An 18,427-nucleotide genomic window follows, 5' to 3' on the forward strand; every position below is an offset into this window, starting at 1 on the left:
CAGTATGGGGAGTGAACAGGTTAATGTATGTGGACACAGTATGGGGAGTGAGGGTGATGGGATGTGTGCAGACACAGTATGGGGAGTCGGGGGTATGTGTGGGCAAACAGTAAAGAGAGTGAGGGGGTAAATATATGAGACAGTATGGTGAACAGAGGGGATGTTAGAGGAGACAGTATGAGGAGGGAGGGGAATAGTGTGAGGCGACAGTATATTGCAGACATTTTTATTTAGGAGCATTATAAAGACACTTCTATCTTTAAGGGGATCGTGTGGAGATTTGCTGCAGAAGACCGGAGAAGATGGACGTCTACAGACACAGCTGTTGATGAGAAAACTCATCGTGTGGTCTGGACAAGAAGAAGAAAAGGAGACCGACTGCAGAGACGACGTCATCTATCAGGTACCTGGATGTAAATATTATTTGTGATACTGACTAATTCTCATGTTTTTATTTGTTAGGAACATTAAAGGGGTTGTCCAGGTCTGTGCTGAGTCTGCAGTCATTCTATGTGACTGCAGACTTCTGAATTCTCACAGTGCTCACTGAACGCTGTCAGGATTCTCTCATGCCGGTAATTTACATACATGCGGTCACATGCTGACTAGACGTGTGTGGCCTCACTCAATGAAAATGAACAGAGCGAGGCCGGGCACGTCTAGTTGGAATGTGGCCAGAAGTATACAAATCACATACTTGTGCTGACATGACTGTATATCGGCAAGGGAGAATCCTAAAAGTGTGCAGTGCATTAGTTGTGAGAATTCAGAAGCCTGCAATGTCAGGATTCAGCTCTGCAGGTTCCAGTGCCATCACATAGAAACTTCACTCATATGCGATTTTCATAGTTATGGTCCTGTGGACAACGAGCTTCTCTTCCTGCTTTCAGTTTTTTACTGAACATTGAGAGGATTAGGGAGAGCAGCTCGTGGGTACATGACTAACTGTGCAAGTCGCATATGTACTTGGGGGGGGGGGCGCAAACCAAATTCTTGCCCCGGGTGCCAGAAAGCCTAGATACGCCTCTGAGTGTGCCGCTAGTGCCACTGACACTGCATTCTAGCGACAAACAGAGCCCTAATCCCTGCCAATCAGTGCAACATGCTAGTGATACAGTTGTGGCCAAAAGTATTAACATCCCTGCCATTTTGTCAGATAATACTCAGTTTCTTCCTGAAAATGATTGCAAACACAAATTCTTTGTTATTACTATCTTCAGTTAATTTGTCTTAAATGAAAAAACACAAAAAGAATTGTCCTAAAGCCAAATTGGATATAATTCCACACCAAACATAAAAAGAGGGTGGACAAAAGTATTGGCACTGTTCGAAAAATCATGTGATGCTTCTCTAATTTGTGTAATTAACAGCACCTGTAACCTACCTGTGGCACCTAACAAGTGTTGGCAATAACTAAATCACACTTGCAGCCAGTTGACATGGATGAAAGTTGACTGTGTCCTTGTGTGTACCACATTGAGCATGGAGAAAAGAAAGAAGACCAAAGAACTGTCTGAGGACTTGAGAAACCAAATTGTGAGGAAGCATGAGCAATCTCAAGGCTACAAGTCCATCTCCAAAGACCTGAATGTTGCTGTGTCTACCGTGGGCAGTGTCATCAAGAAGTTTAAAGCCCATGGCACTGTGGCTAACCTCCCTAGATGTGGACGGAAAAGAAAAATTGACAAGAGATTTCAACGCAAGATTGTGCGCATGATGGATAAAGAACCTCGACTAACATCCAAACAAGTTCAAGCTGCCCTGCAGTCCGAGGGTACAACAGTGTCAACCCATACTATCCGTCGGCATCTGAATGAAAAGGGACTGTATGGTAGGAGACCCAAGAAGACCCCACTTCTTACCCCGAGACATAAAAAAGCCAGGCTGGAGTTTACCAAAACTTACCTGAAAAAGCCTAAAACGTTTTGGAAGAATGTTCTCTGGTCAAATGAGACAAAAGTACAGCTTTTTGGACAAAGGCATCAACATAGAGTTTACAGGAGAAAAAAAGAGGCATTCAAAGAAAAAAACACGTTCCCTACAGTCAAACATGGCAGAGGTTCCCTGATGTTTTTGGTTTGCTTTGCTGCCTCTGGCACTGGACTGCTTGACCGTGTGCATGGCATTATGAAGTCTGAAGATTACCAACAAATTTTGCAGCATAATGTAGGGCCCAGTGTGAGAAAGCTGGGTCTCCCTCAGAGGTCATGTGTCTTCCAGCAGGACAATGACGCAAAACACACTTCAAAAAGCACTAGAAAATGGTTTGAGAGAAAGCACTGGAGACTTCTAAGGTGGCCAGCAATGAGTACAGACCTGAATCCCATAGAACACCTGTGGAGAGATCTAAAAATGGCAGTTTGGAGAAGGCACCCTTCAAATATCAGGGACCTGGAGCAGTTTGCCAAAGAAGAATGGTCTAATATTCCAGCAGAGCATTGTAAGAAACTCATTGATGGTTACCGGAAGCGGTTGGTCGCAGTTATTTTGGCTAAAGGTTGTGCAATCAAATATTAGGCTGAGGGTGCCAATACTTTTGTCTGGCCCATTTTTGGAGTTTTGTGTGAAATGATCAATGTTTTGCCTTTTGCTTCATTCTCTTTTGTGTTTTTTCATTTAAGACAAATTAAATGAAGATAATAATACCAAAGAATTTGTGATTGCAATCATTTTCAGGAAGAAACTGAGTATTATCTGACAGAATTGCAGGGGTGTCAATACTTTTGGCCACAACTGTATGCTATGAATGTCTTTAATGAGACTATCCATATAACACTGTTTTTATGATGACCTGCAGTTTTTATGATGATTGCAGTCCCATTTGTTTCCCAGACCCATAGACATGAAGGGGCGAGGGTCATCCGATTCCCAGAGGCAAATCGTGCATGTCCCATAGAATAATCGGACATGTGCACAGCCCTATAGAAAATCATGGGTACAAGAGCTTTCCATGAAAAACCACAGTGTGAACGAGCCCTAACAGAAATTACAATCTGCAGAAGCTGACACAGACACATCAACCTCACTAGGGGACATGGGACACGAGGTTCGCTCTTTGTAGCTGCAGCTGACAACCCTGACAGGTAAGGGCAGGTGCACAGTACGCGGCCCATGTAATGCTATATGATATATGTATCTGAACGAATTATCCCAAGAATATGCAGATAATAATATTCTATATACAAACAGCAGACCTGCTAGCACCAGGGTTGTCAGGAGCCCTTGTGTGCAGCCTCCATACTCTGAGGTAATTGTAAGGAATGACAGTCCCTACCTTGCCGCCCTCCTGGAGCCACCACCCGAGGTCCTTGCTAGGCGTCTTCTCCTGAGGGGTCATTGTCAGCCTGCGCTCCTCCAGGCACACATCACACCGCCATCCTGACCCCTGTCACTGACGAGTGGGGACTCTGCTGGTGAAGCCTGGCAGTCAGGACGGAGATAGTCCCATCGTGTGATGTCTGCCTGAGCTGTGGGAATGCAGAGCACTGCGCCACCTCACAGGCTGCTGACTAAATAAGGACATTCATATAGGAGCCGACCTCGTCAGCCTGAAGACAGAGCAGCCTGCACAGCACTGGCACCGAGATGCAGCAGAGCTGAGCTGCCTGAGGTAACACCACGGATGCACTTAGCGTGGGGGTTCCTTTCTGTCCCTTAACTTCGTTTATACAAGTGATACAGAAAAAATATTCAATCTACCATTATAGAAATACCACACAGATTCTTCTACCAATGAACAAGATAGCATATCCTACAACTTATTTTTTAATCCAGCCTATGTGAATTGATGTGGCACATTTAGGCTTAGGCCACATCAAAAATCATGGGGCCCATAGCCAAAGTTCCAATGATGCCACCCTTGCAAAAAAGAAAAAGTATATATATTTGGTGGAGTCAAACGTCTATAAACCGGGAGAATGACATGTAATGTGATGTGTACAGAGTAATTATGTCTCTATTTAAGCCCCTAAAGGGCCTGTCACACTAAGCGATATCGCTAGCAATATTGCAATAACGTCACTGGTTTCTGTGACGTTATAGCGATATTGCTAGCGATATCGCTGTGTCTGATACTTACCTCCGACCGGCTCCACCGCTGATTATCGCTGATCACGCGAGAACGTCCTGGACCGTTTCTCGTCGTCAGCTTCCTGCTGTGGCGACGAGCGACGCGTGGACACGGGCAGGAGGACGTCTTCATCGCCGCGTCTGACAGGTAAGTAACAACCGCCGACCGCTGCTATGTCGCTGGTGAGATCTGCCTGTGTGGCAGCTTACTAGCGACCACTTAGCGATGCACCAGCGACCCCGACTGCGTCATATCACTGGTCGGGATCGCTGGTGCATCGCTAAGTGTGACAGTACCTTTAGTAATACACCATTTACGTCAAAATGCCTCCACCCACACACTGAGTATGGTATCAAAAGAGTTTCACCCCACACATACAGTATAATGTCCCCACAGTGCCTCTAGCAAAGTACGATGACCCAACAGTGCCTCAAGTAAAGTACAATGTCCCCACAGTGCCTCCAGCCAAGTACGATGTCCCCACAGTGCCTCAAGCAAAGTACAATGCCCCACAGTACCTCCAGCAAAGTACAATGTTACCACAGTGAATCCAGAAAAGTATGGTCTCCACAGTGCCTCAAGTAAAGTACAATGTCCCCACAGTACCTCCAGCAAAGTATAATGTCACCACAGTGAATCCAGAAAAGTATGGTCTCCACAGTGCCTCAAGTAAAGTACAATGTCCCCACAGTACCTCCAGCAAAGTACAATGTTACCACAGTGAATCCAGAAAAGTATGGTCTCCACAGTGCCTCAAGTAAAGTACAATATCCCCACAGTACCTCCAGCAAAGTATAATGTCACCACAGTGAATCCAGAAAAGTATGGTCTCCACAGTGCCTCAAGTAAAGTACAATGTCCCCACAGTACCTCCAGCAAAGTATAATGTCACCACAGTGAATCCAGAAAAGTATGGTCTCCACAGTGCCTCAGGTAAAGTACAATGTCCCCACAGTACCTCCAGCAAAGTATAATGTCACTGGATCGCCCGCCAGGGCAGTGGGTTACTCGGTACCGGGCCGGTACCTCAGATGGAAGTGTCACAGTAGCGGTGACCCGGTCCGTGGTCCTGGGCGTCCATGTAAAAGGGGTTAAGAGTGGCTGGTTAAAGTTTATAAGTGGATGATACGTGGTGCCACCTGTGGTGATCAGCAATGAAGGGGTTAAGCCGACGCTGCAGGCAGCTCCTCTGGGACAGATGGTATAAGGCAGCAAGATGTAATAGCTCCCCACAGGTGGAGCTGTGGTCCCAGGGCAGTGGTAATAAGTGTTGAGGAAGAGGGTTTTTTGTCTGGCACAGGGATGTAGCTGTGCTGGAAGGTTTGCAGGAAGAATGCAATGATACAACAGGGTGCAGTTTCCGTTACCTTTACTGTGCTTTGTAAGTGCTGTCCAGGGTCCAGATTACAGATGGAACAGAGGCTGGCCAGCTTCGAAGCAACTTAGGAATCTCTCTATGCAGATGGGTTGTGTAGTCTCCTTTCTAGCGCTTTGTGAGGTACTTGCAGTACTGTGTTACACTGAAGTTCCACTTGTTCTTTTTTAGAACTCCCTCGTATGGCAGACAGCTGTAGCCTTCTTCTTCTGGCTCACACGTTGCTGTTGTGCCTCCGAGTCTTATGTGGGAACAGATCATTTACAGCTTCCTATTCCTCCGGTTTCTGCTGCAGGAACATCAGTATTCATACAACCTTGGAGACCGGACTCCAGATTATGCGCTACAGCTAGAAGTGAGCCTGAACTCTACTCAATCTTCCAGCTCTTCTCCTCACATCCACACATGTTTCCCTCCTCACACGAACTGACTAATTTCCCCTTCCTGGCCCCTAGAGAGCAGCTCTTCCCCCAGTTTTGGTTCAGAGCTCCCTCTGCTGGCCTGGAGTGGGAACTTTGCTGTGTGTTGTATTTAACTGATAGAGAGACCCTTTATTGCTTCCAAGCATGACATCACACTCCCTAGGAGGAAGGTAATGCCACTGTGGCGACCATACTCCTGGGGGGCGCCGCATTCCCCCCTAGTGCAATTCAGTAATTCCAGACTGAAGAAAACAAGTAAAACATATTAACAAATGAACAATTGTAAATGTAACAAGATTTCAAAAATGAAAAATTACAAAAACCAAAGCTCAAAAATAGTCCTGATGACGATTAGTCCATGCGTCAATGTCCATGGTCCAATTCCTGAGCAAGTTGGTAACTATATACAAGATAGTTTTGGCCACACATAGTCCTGTGGCCCAATTGTCCATTAAGAACAAACTGTGATTGTTCAAAAGGTTCTTACAGAGTCTCTTAAGTGCACCTAATAACTCTTCAATTCTGGGTAATGGATAGGCATCCTTATGTGTAATGTTGTTAATTTTCCTGTAATCAACACACATTCTCATGGTACCATCTTTATTTTTCACAAAGACTATTGGAGCTGCCCAGGGGCTACAACTGTCTCTGATCACCCCAGCCTCCTTCATTTCCCGCAACATACTTTTGGCACATTGGTATTGTGTTGGGGGTATAGGTCGGTACCTCTATTTAATGGGTGGATGATCTCCAGTGGGGATATGGTGTTGAACCCCTTTTGCCATCCCAAAGTCTAGAGGGTGTTTACTGAATACCCGCTCATACTCCTGAGTCACTCAGTAAAACCCACTCTTTTGGTATGACGAGGTGGAGTCAGTTCCCACATGCAGCTGCTGACACCACTCCTCCAGCTGCTTTACAGAGCCTTTGTCCTCCACCTGGTCGGATGAGAGACCAAGGGCTCTGCTGCCCGTATTGCATTGTTACTGACAGTAAGCAGCTTAGCAACTGTGGCATACCGAGGTATTGTGGCTTCCTCTTCCCCACTAATTCAAGAGACGTACGGGTACTCTCCCTTTGCGGACATCGACTACCCCTCAGGCTGTCAGGACTGTGGGCCGGCTATCAGAGTACACTGGCTCTACCAATGCTTGGTAATCTTTTCCTGTGAGGCCTATGGCTGCCCGACACCAAATTTACATTTCACATCTGGGGGGTATCTCAATGGGGAAAGGATCACTCACTCTGACGCTGCCAATTTCTCCGCCAGACAGTTCTACCTGCTGTCTTTTCATTAGGGCCTTGATCTCCTTCTGCAGGACTCGTTGTTCACTGGAACCAGCAGTCTCAGCCACCTGTTGCAACAAAACAATAACCTCGGCAAGACAATTTTCAATCACATTAGTACCTAAGGTCATCATTGGGTTACATTCTCGTCGATCAATGTCTACAACTATCAGACCTTGAGATTTTAACTCTACTCGCTCCACTTTAATGGTAATCTCTTTACATCCTACTTGCAGTAAAGACTGACCATTGCTAGCAACTACTGTGAGTTCATCACTTGGGCCACGAGTAAGGTCAGAGTCAGCCCAATACCACTTGTAAAGGATATATGGCATAGTTGTCACCTGAGAGCCAGTGTCCAGCAAAGCGTTCATGGGGATGCCGTCAATCACCACTGGGAGGACCGGTCGCCCTCCAACATACTTGGCTCGCCAGTTCTTTGGGCCTTGTGGTCCTACTCCTGGGGGTTGGCCCTCTGCCCCAGGGGTTGCTCGTTTAAATAACAGAATCTTGCGATGCGGCCTGCCTTGCAGCAGCGACGACAGATGGGACATCCGTCCTGGTCATAGCGATTGTTGTCTCTCCCTCGGCGTGGCGGGATCCTCTTCTTCCGTAGCCACGGGACATCCTCTGGACTGGAGGGCAGCTGGATCTTCTCCTATGAGGACACCTGCATGGACTGCACAGTTTTAGCAAGTGCAGCCATACTTTTGGCCAGCTCTTGGACCTGAAGGCTTAGTTCTGTAGATGGATCATTATCCAGAGTCTGTGCATCAGCCCCCACTTAGCTGGGTGGGAAAGATGCTGCTTCTTGGTGGTATGTGATCGCTGGGCGCCTAGAGGGCGCTGGACGGCTGACATTTGGTTCATGCAGCACCCGGATAGCCCTGTCTTTGAAGTCTGCAAAGTCTAGGTCAGGGTTTTGTAGGGCTATGATGCGCAGCTGTGCTCTGTGGGTACTGGATAGGAGGCCCTCAATAAATTGCTCCTTTAACAGTCTGTCTCCATCTTTCACACTGTCTCGGTCAATCTGCTTTATGGCTCGCAGCGCCTCCTTCAGGTTAAGAGCATCCTGTATACTGTCCTGCGCTCTCTGCTTATGCCCAAAGAATCTCATTTTTATTTCAGCTGCAGTGCGGGTGTCAAAGGTGCTTCTTAGCTTAGCCAGGATCTTTTCAACAGTCTCTTTATCAGTGTCCTGCCAGGCTTTTACTTCTCTTTGTGCTGCACCAGTTAGCTGCCCAATAAGGATGTTCACTTTTTGGTTTTCAGACAGAGGATACACCTCAAACAAACTGCACAGTCTCTCTTTAAATTCACTCAGGGTATGTGACTCCCCTGAGTACTGCGGTAGCCAGGCTGCTCCCGGTATATAGGGCATGGACAGCGGCATTATGGGGACTGCTGCGGTGGGCGCTGATTCTTGCGGTGCTCTGGAGGCAGCGCTGGCTGCTGGATTCTGCGGTGCCATTGGAGCCGCAGCTGCGCTGGCCCCTGCATCTTGCGGTGCTGTGGGGGGTGCGGTGGTGTCCACCGCTGCATCTGCTCTTGCCTCAGACATTCTCCTCCCCCCCAGTTAACGTTTGGCCAGGCCCTGGGTTGTGCTGGCTTACCGGCTGCCGCTCTGTAAGCTGGATGATCGGGCGACGCCGGGACTGCAGGCCTCTGCTCCTCACTTCCCACGCGCTGGCCTCTTCCCGCGCAGCACTTCACTTTTTCGCGCTTTTTGGCTGGCTCCGCCCACGATGGCCCGCCCCTTTGGCTTCCCACGTGCGCCAAGCAGCGGGGTAATGGCGACAACTGTGCAGATAGTCTATGGCACACAACACAGTCTCTGGCACACAGGACTCGGGGACACCGGGCTCCGTAAATCCTGTTCGTGACGCCAAAATGGATCGCCCGCCAGGGCAGTGGGGTACTCGGTACCGGGCCGGTATCTCAGATGGAAGTGTCAAGGGTAGCGGTGATCCGGTCCGTGGCCCTGGGCGTCCATGTAAAAGGGGTTAAGAGTGGCTGGTTAAAGTTTATAAGTGGATGATACGTGATGCCACCTGTGGTGATCGGCAATGAAGGGGTTAAGCCGATGCCGCAGGCAGATCCTCTGGGACAGATGGTATAAGGCAGCAAGATGTAATAGCTCCCCACAGGTGGAGCTGTGGTCCCAGGGCAGTGGTAATAGGTGTTGAGGAAGAGGGTGTAGTCTGGCACAGAGATGTAGCAGTGCTGGAAGGTTTGCAGGAAGAATGCAATGACACAACAGGGTGCAGTTTCCGTTATCTTTACTGTGCTTTGTAAGTGCTGTCCAGGGTCCAGATTACAGATGGAACAGAGGCTGGCCAGCTTGGAAGCAACTTAGGAATCTCTCTATGCAGATGGGTTGTGTAGTCTCCTTTCTAGTGCTTTGTGAGGTACTTGCAGTACGGTGTTACACTGAAGTTCCACTTGCTTGTCCTCTTTTAGAACTCCCTTGTATGGCAGACAGCTGTAGCCTTCTTCTTCTGGCTCACACATTGCTGTTAGGCCTTGAGTCTTATGTGGGAACAGAGCATTTACAGCTTCCTATTCCTCCAGTTTCTGCTGCAGGAACATCAGTATTCATGCAACCTTGGAGACCGGATTCCATATCATGCACTACAACTAGAAGTGAGCCTGAACTCTGCTCAATCTTCCAGCTTCCCTCCTCACACGAACTGACTAATTTCCCCTTCCTGGCCCCCAGAGAGCAGCTCTTCCCACAGTTTTGGTTCAGAGCTCCCTCTGCTGGCCTGGAGTGGGAACTGTGCTGTGTGTTGTATTTAACTGATAGAGAGACACTTTATTGCTTCCAAGCATGACATCACACTCCCTAGGAGGAAGGTAATGCCACTGTGGCGACCATACTCCTGGGGGCGCCACATCACCACAGTGAATACAGAAAATTATGATGTCTCCACAGTGCGTGAAGAAAAGTACAAAGTCCCCACAGTACCTCCAGCAAAATATAATGTCACCACAGTGCCTCCAGTAAAGTATGATGTCTCCATAGTGCCTCCAGCAAAGTACAATGTCCCCACAGTGCCTCCAGTAAAGTGAGATGTCTCCACAGTGCCTCCAGTATAGTGAGATGTCTCCACAGTGTCTCCAGTAAAGTGAGATGTCTCCACAGTGCCTCCAGTATAGTGAGATGTCCCCACAGTGCCTCCAGTAAAGTGAGATGTCTCCACAGTGTCTCCAGTAAAGTGAGATGTCTCCACAGTGCCTCCAGCAAAGTACAATGTCCCCACAGTGCCTCCAGTAGAGTATAATGTCCCCGCAGTGCCTGGAGCAAAGTATGATGTCTCTACAGTGCATAAAGCAAACTACAATGTTCCCACAGTGCCTACAGCAAAGTGTGATGTGCCCACAGTGCCACTAACATAGTATAATACTCCCACAATATGATGCCTCTATTGCACACCCCGTATAATATGATGTCCCACCCACACACACACAGCATCATGGTCCCCACAAAGTATGATGGCCTGTCAGTATGAAGCCCACACTTAGTATGAGAACCTACACAGTCCTCAACTCAGTATTATGGCCCCCACAGCCCATCACACAGCATGAGGGCAACCTCAGCCTCCTACACAGAATGAGGACCCCCCACAGGACACCACTCAGTATGAGGCCCCTATGAAGTATGGGAGCCCCCACTGTCCCCAACTCAGTATGGGGGGACTCACAGCCCCACATTCAGTATAACTGCCCCCACCAGCTCCCCACTCAGTATAATGACCCCCACTAGTACCTCCCACTCAGTATAATGGGCCCCACAGCCCCTCCTTAGGCTATGTGCACACGCTGCGGATTGGTCTGCGGATTTGTATATGCGGAACTGCAGGTAAAACCGCAGGTAAAATGACTTGTGGTTTTACCTGCGGATTGGCCTGCAGTTTTTCCCTGCGGTTTATCATCTCTACAATGGAGGAGATGGTAAAGCGCAGCAGAATCCGCAGAAAACAAGTGACCTGTCATTTCTTTCTGCAAATTCAAAACCGCAGCTTTTCCGCAGTTAAAAATCCGCAGCATGTGCACAGCAGATTGTAAATCACATAGATTTACATGCTACTGTATGCTGTCTGCAGAACTGCTGCAGATCCGCAGCAAAAACCGCAGCGTGTCCACATAGCCTTAGTTTGATGTCCCCACAGTTATTGACATTTAAAAATAAAACCATATTCACGTTGCCCCACTCCACTGGCATGCGGCTTCGGCCTATGCAGTGTGAGTTCTGAGGCGCAGCACTACAGATGCAGAGTAGTGATGTACTGCAGTACACGGAGTCTCAGGCTCACAGGCACTGGCAGAATGGTGTTACATGAAGCTTTTGGCCCCTTAATCCACCATTTTATTCAATAGCATCTGAGTCCTAGGGATGTAGGTACTGCTGAAATTGTGATGACTGGGCAGAGGGCCTGATGAGCTTTATTGGGCAAACCCGACTCACAGGCCCAATAGTATACGGCATGCCCTTGACTATCTATCTAAGGCCGGAGTCACACTAGCGATTAAATCGGACGAATGCAATGTGATAAAAAATCGCACGGCATTCGTCCCAATGTTATTCTATGGTACTGTTCCCATCATGCGTTTTTTATCGGATCCGTTCCTCGGACCGAGACAATGGAAGCATGCTGCGATTGTCACCGATTTTCGGATCGGATTCGACAATGCAAGTCTATGGATGCGATTAAAAATCGCATTGAAAACGCACCACACGTGTGACTTGCGATTAAATCACAAGACTTCTCCAAGTCAACAGGAAAGAGCATCAGGCATTGGCATTGGATGTCAATTTGATGCTTAGATGCGAATAAAATCGGTTCCTCGCCGGAAAATGGGATGACAGACGGATCCCTGGACATGAATTCTTTGTGCGATTTCGTACCGATAAAATGGGATCGATTTTTTTATTCGTTGTGTGTGACTCCAGCCTAAATGTGAAACTCGGTGGCAAAAGAGAGCACAGGATCGCCATCTTAAGGCTATGCACCCACGTTGCAGAAATGCTGCGGAAATATTTCCGCACTCCCGCCACGGGTAAAACGCATGCGAATTCGGAAAACAAGCGTTTTGCAAGTGTTTTTCGCTTGCGGAATGCTTGCGCATTCCAAGCGATTAGCATCGCTTGGAAATAGGATGTTAAAATAATAAAAAAATAAAAAATATTGTATTCTCACCTTCCGACGGCCCCCGATCTGTTCTGTGTCACCCCCGGCATCTTCCGGTCCCAGTAATGCTTTGCGCGAAGGAACTGAGATGATGTCGCGCTCGTGAGAGCGCGACATCATCAGCGGTCATTCACGCAAAGCATTACTGGGACCGGAAGATGCCGGGGGCGTGGTGAGAGGCGGGAAGGACTCAGGGGCCGCCAAAAGGTGAGTATATCACTATTTTTTATCTTTTATTCTATTTTTTACAGGGATATGGTACCCAGGGCCTGGAGGACAGTCTCCTCTCCTCCAGACCCTGTGTACCATCCGCACATGATCCGATTACTTTGCGCATGGTGGGCATAGCCACATGCGGAAAGTAAGCTGATCAATGCATTCCTATGGGTGCGGAATCGCCGCAATTCCGCAAAAAGAATGGGCATGCTACGGATTTTTCCGCTATGCGATTCCGCAGCAGAAAAATCCACAGTATTAGCACATGTGCGGAATCCCATAGGATTGCATGGGATGCGTTTTCTTTGCGTTTTCACGGCGATTCCGCAGCGGAAAAACGCCGCTAAAATGCAAAGAAAACCGCAACGTTTGCACACAGCCTAAAGGTCCAAAAAGAAAGTTCACTCCGACACAGGGGATGAGGTTTTAGGCTATGAAGTTTGAGTGTTTGGTTGGCAAGTTCAGTCTAACCACTGGTCTTTGGGTGAATGCACACACATATACACACAATGCATGTTACACACACATACGTGTATACACACATGTATTCACAGAGCAAATATGCACAAATACACAGAAAATATATATACATACATATGTATACTTAAACTAGTATTGTCCAATGAGAATAATACTCCGGCACTTCTTAGACATATTAAATCAAACAATATTCCGCACTAACATAATATCTACTGCCGGAAAAAATTGAAGAGATCCAGAAAAAATATATCTTTAAAATAATCAATTTATTAATAATATATTAAAAACAGAGAAAAATGCCCAAAAGGAGGTGCAAAATACCCTACAACAATCATATATGAACAGGTATAATAGTAGTAAGGCACCTATTTACCCCAACGAAAAATAACACAGATGCAGGTATTGCACAATATAAGGGGTTAATTAAAGTTACAAACAATTCACAACAATCTTCAAAATGGTCTGCTATATATAAATGGTTAAATACCTAGATGAGTCTAAATCTAAGATTCCTACGCGGCCCAATGCATATACGGTAAATGGTAAAATATAGCAGCAACATTACAGTAAAGTCTACAGTCATATGTAAAAGTTTGGGCACCCCTATTAATGTTAACCTTTTTTCTTTATAACAATTTTGGTTTTTGCAACAGCTCTTTCAGTTTCATATATCTAATAACTGATGGACTCAGTAATATTTCTGGATTCAAATGAGGTTTATTGAACTAACAGAAAATGTGCAATCTGCATTTAAACAAAATTTGACAGGTGCAAAAGTATGGGCACCTCAACATAAAAGTGACATTAATATTTCACAGATCCTCCTTTTGCAAAAATAACAGCCTCTAGTCGCTTCCTGTAGCTATTAATGAGTTCCTGGATCCTGGATGAAGGTATTTGTGACCATTCCTGTTTACAAAACAATTCCAGTTCAGTTAAGATTGATGGTCGCCGAGCATGGACAGCCCTCTTCAAATCACCCCACAGATGTTCAATGATATTCAGGTCTGGGGACTGGGATGGCCATTCCAGAAGATTGTAATTGTTCCTCTGCATGAATGCCTGAGTAGATTTGGAGCGGTGTTTTGGATCATTGTCTTGCTGAAATATCCATCCCCTGCGTAACTTCAACTTCGTCACATTCTTGCACATTATTGTCTAGAATCTGCTGATACTGAGTTGAATCCATGCGACCCTCAACTTTAACAAGATTCCCGATGCTGGCATTGGCCACACAGCCCCAAAGCATGATGGAACCTCCACCAAATTTTACTGTGGGTAGCAAGTGTTTTTCTTGGAATGCTGTTTTTTAGCCTCCATGCATAACGCCTTTTTGTATGACCAAACAACTCAATCTTTGTTTCATTAGTCCACAGGACCTTCTTCCAAAAATGTAACTGGCTTGTCCAATTGTGCTTTTGCATACCTCAGGCGACTCTGTTTGTGGCGTGCTTGCAGAAACGGCTTCTTTCGCATCACTCTCCCATACAGCGTCTCCTTGTGCAAAGTGCGCTGTATTGTTGACCGATGCACAGTGACACCATCTGCAGCAAGATGATGCTGCAGGTCTTTGGAGGTGGTCTGTGGATTGTCCTTGACTGTTCTCACCATTCTTCTCTGCCTTTCTGATATTTTTCTTGGCCTGCCACTTCTGGGCTTAACAAGAACTGTACCTGTGTTCTTCCATTTCCTTACTATGTTCCTCACAGTGGAAACTGACAGGTTAAATCTCTGAGACAACTTTTTGTATCCTTCCCCTGAAAAGCTATCTTTGTTTTCAGATCATTTGAGAGTTGTTTTGAGGAGCCCATGATGCCACTCTTCATAGGAGAATCAAATAGGAGAACTACTTGCAAGTGGCCACCTTAAATACCTTTTCTCATGATTTGATACACCTGGCTATGAAGTTCAAAGCTCAATGAGGTTACAAAACCAATTTAGTGCTTCAGGAAGTCAGTAAAAAGGAATTAGGAGTGTTGAAATCAAGAAAATGATAAGGGTGCACATACTTTTGCACCAGTCAAATTTTGTTTAAATGCAGATTGCACATTTTCTGTTAGTACAATAAGCCTCATTTGAATCCAGAAATATAACTGAGTCCATCAGTTATTAGATATATGAAACTGAAATAGCTGTTGCAAAAACCAAAATTGTTATAAAGAAAAAAGGTTAACATTAATAGGGGTGCCCAAACTTTAACATATGACTGTAAGTCCTCATATTAATCCACCTAAATGAACCGCTCCAAAATAGACCAAATTAAAGGTAGTATAACCAAAATTATATGCCTTGAATAACAATACCTGGTCACTGTAAGCACAGATAGACGTGGGCGCCGCAGCCTCCTCCACCCCAACGCGCGTTTCACAACAAGCTTCTTCCGGGGGCATGTTCCAGTGACGGGCGGGCTGTGTTAAATAGCACCAATATCCAATCACTAAGCGCCGTGAGAAGTGAAGTGACTCGTTTAACATCTCTATCTGATGTTAACGGCGCATGCGTTGTCGGACACCGCTGTGTAAACATCACTTCCAGTGACGCGCTCTCATAGACCGCCAGCTAAATAAGCCCGAGATCCACTAATTAGAGCACTCCCGGAACTGAACGGCAATGACCAGACCTCGCAGGCGCACAATCAAGAGAGAGATCATACTCAATATATAATAAACAATGTCAAACACTAATATAAGTTAATATAAGTACATTTATTTAGTGAATGCATAATCGCACAAATCACCGCGTATAAGTAAAAGTGCTGAAATGTGAATAATATAAACATATATAAAATATATATTTTTAAATAAAAAATATTTTAAAAAAATATTTTTTTAAATATAAAAAGTGTATAATTAGCAATAGTATTTCTTTCAAACCCAGCTGGATATTATAAAGTGCAGATGTGCATCAGTGCAAGTGTGCATTAGTGCAAAAAAACACATATAAAAAAGAGCTAAATTAACCACAGAGATCCATTCTATTATATCCCAAATCCTGAATAACCAAACTCAATTATAAGTAGAGAATTACAAAAATACACAAAGGAGTAAATGAAAAATTCTCTACAGTAAGTGTATACTATAATATTGGAAAAAAACCTATCATTAACCCCTCCACCCCCAAGGGTGGTTTGCACGTTCATGACCGAGCCAATTTTTACAATTCTGACCACTGTCCCTTTATGAGGTTATAACTCTGGAACGCTTCAACAGATCTAGGCGATTCTGAGATTGTTTTCTCGTGACATATTGTACTTCACTTTAGTGGTAAAAATTTTTCGCTATAACTTGCGTTTATTTATGAAAAAAACAGAAATATGGCAAAAATTTTGAAAATTTTGCAATTTTCAAACTTTGAATTTGTATGCCCTTAAAACAGAGAAATATGTGACACAAAATAGTTACTAAATAACATTTCCCACATGTCTACTTTACATCAGCACAATTTGGGAAACAACATTTTTTTTTGTTAGGAAGTTATAAGGGTTAAAATTTGACAAGCGATTTCTAATTTTTACAACAAAACTTACAAAACCATTTTTTTTAGGGACCACCTCACATTTGAAGTCACTTTGAGGGGTCTATATGGCAGAAAATACCAAAAAGTGACACCATTCTAAAAACTGCACCCCTGAAGCTACTCAAAACTACATTCAAGAAGATTATTAACCCTTCAGGTGCTTCACAGGAGCAGAAGCAACGTGGAAGGAAAAAAATGAACATTTAACTTTTTAGTCACAAAAATAATATTTTAGCAACAATTTTTTTATTTTCCCAAGGGTAACAGGAGAAATTGGACCCCAAAAGTTGTTGTCAAATTTGTCCTGAGTACGCTGATACCCAATATATGGGGGGGAACCACTGTTTGGGCACATGGCAGGGCTCAGAAGGGAAGAAGCCCCGTTTGACTTTTTCAACCTAAAATTGGCTGGAATTGAGATCGGACGCCATGTCGCGTTTGACGAGTGTCTGATGTGCCTAAACAGTGGAAACCCCCCACAAGTGACCCCATTTTGGAAACTAGACCCCCTAAGGAACTTATCTAGATGTGTGGTGACCACTTTGAACCCCCAAGGGCTTCACAGAAGTTTATAACACCCGGGCGTGAAAATAAAAAATCATATTTTTTCCACAAACATGATCATTTAGTCCCCAATATTTTGTTTTCCCAAGGGTAACAGGAGAAATTGGACCCCAAAGGTTGTTGTCAAATTTGTCCTGAGTACGCTGATACCCAATATGTGGGGGGGAACCACTGTTTAGGCACATGGCAGGGCTCAGAAGGGAAGGAGCCCCGTTTGACTTTTTCAACCTAAAATTGGCTGGAATTGAGATCGGACGCCATGTCACGTTTGACGAGCGTCTGATGTGCCTAAACAGTGGAAACCCCCCACAAGTGACCCCATTTTGGAAACTAGACCCCCTAATGAACTTATCTAGATGTGTGGTGACCACTTTGAACCCCCAAGGGCTTCACAGAAGTTTATAACACCCGGGCGTGAAAATAAAAAATCATATTTTTTCCACAAACATGATCATTTAGTCCCCAATATTTTGTTTTCCCAAGGGTAACAGGAGAAATTGGACCCCAAAGGTTGTTGTCAAATTTGTCCTGAGTACGCTGATACCCAATATGTGGGGGGGAACCACTGTTTAGGCACATGGCAGGGCTCAGAAGGGAAGGAGCCCCGTTTGACTTTTTCAACCTAAAATTGGCTGGAATTGAGATCGGACGCCATGTCACGTTTGACGAGCGTCTGATGTGCCTAAACAGTGGAAACCCCCAACAAGTGACCCCATTTTGGAAACTAGACCCCCTAAGGAACTTATCTAGATGTGTGGTGACCACTTTGAACCCCCAAGGGCTTCACAGAAGTTTATAACACCCGGGCGTGAAAATAAAAAATCATATTTTTTCCACAAACATGATCATTTAGTCCCCAATATTTTGTTTTCCCAAGGGTAACAGGAGAAATTGGACCCCAAAGGTTGTTGTCAAATTTGACCTGAGTACGCTGATACCCAATATGTGGGGGGGAACCACTGTTTAGGCACATGGCAGGGCTCAGAAGGGAAGGAGCCCCGTTTGACTTTTTCAACCTAAAATTGGCTGGAATTGAGATCGGACGCCATGTCACGTTTGACGAGCGTCTGATGTGCCTAAACAGTGGAAACCCCCCACAAGTGACCCCATTTTGGAAACTAGACCCCCTAATGAACTTATCTAGATGTGTGGTGACCACTTTGAACCCCCAAGGGCTTCACAGAAGTTTATAACACCCGGGCGTGAAAATAAAAAATCATATTTTTTCCACAAACATGATCATTTAGTCCCCAATATTTTGTTTTCCCAAGGGTAACAGGAGAAATTGGACCCCAAAGGTTGTTGT

At 45.5% G+C, this 18,427-nt stretch overlaps 1 protein-coding gene across 1 annotated transcript in view; it reads right to left on the minus strand.

Moving 5' to 3' along the window:
• The window catches only part of LOC141087485 (uncharacterized), a 244,337-nt gene extending 240,851 nt beyond the window's left edge, over positions 1-3,486 (minus strand). Inside the window, exon 1 of the mRNA XM_073573036.1 lies at positions 3,275-3,486. Coding sequence (XP_073429137.1) covers positions 3,275-3,337 — 63 coding nt within the window. The 5' untranslated portion in view covers positions 3,338-3,486. The remainder of the gene's footprint in view (positions 1-3,274) is intronic.
• Positions 3,487-18,427: the final 14,941 nt, after the last annotated feature.

Source organism: Dendrobates tinctorius, unplaced genomic scaffold (genome assembly GCF_039654945.1).
Source record: "Dendrobates tinctorius isolate UK_male_01 unplaced genomic scaffold, ASM3965494v1 ptg000034l, whole genome shotgun sequence".
Lineage (NCBI taxonomy): Eukaryota > Metazoa > Chordata > Amphibia > Anura > Dendrobatidae > Dendrobates > Dendrobates tinctorius.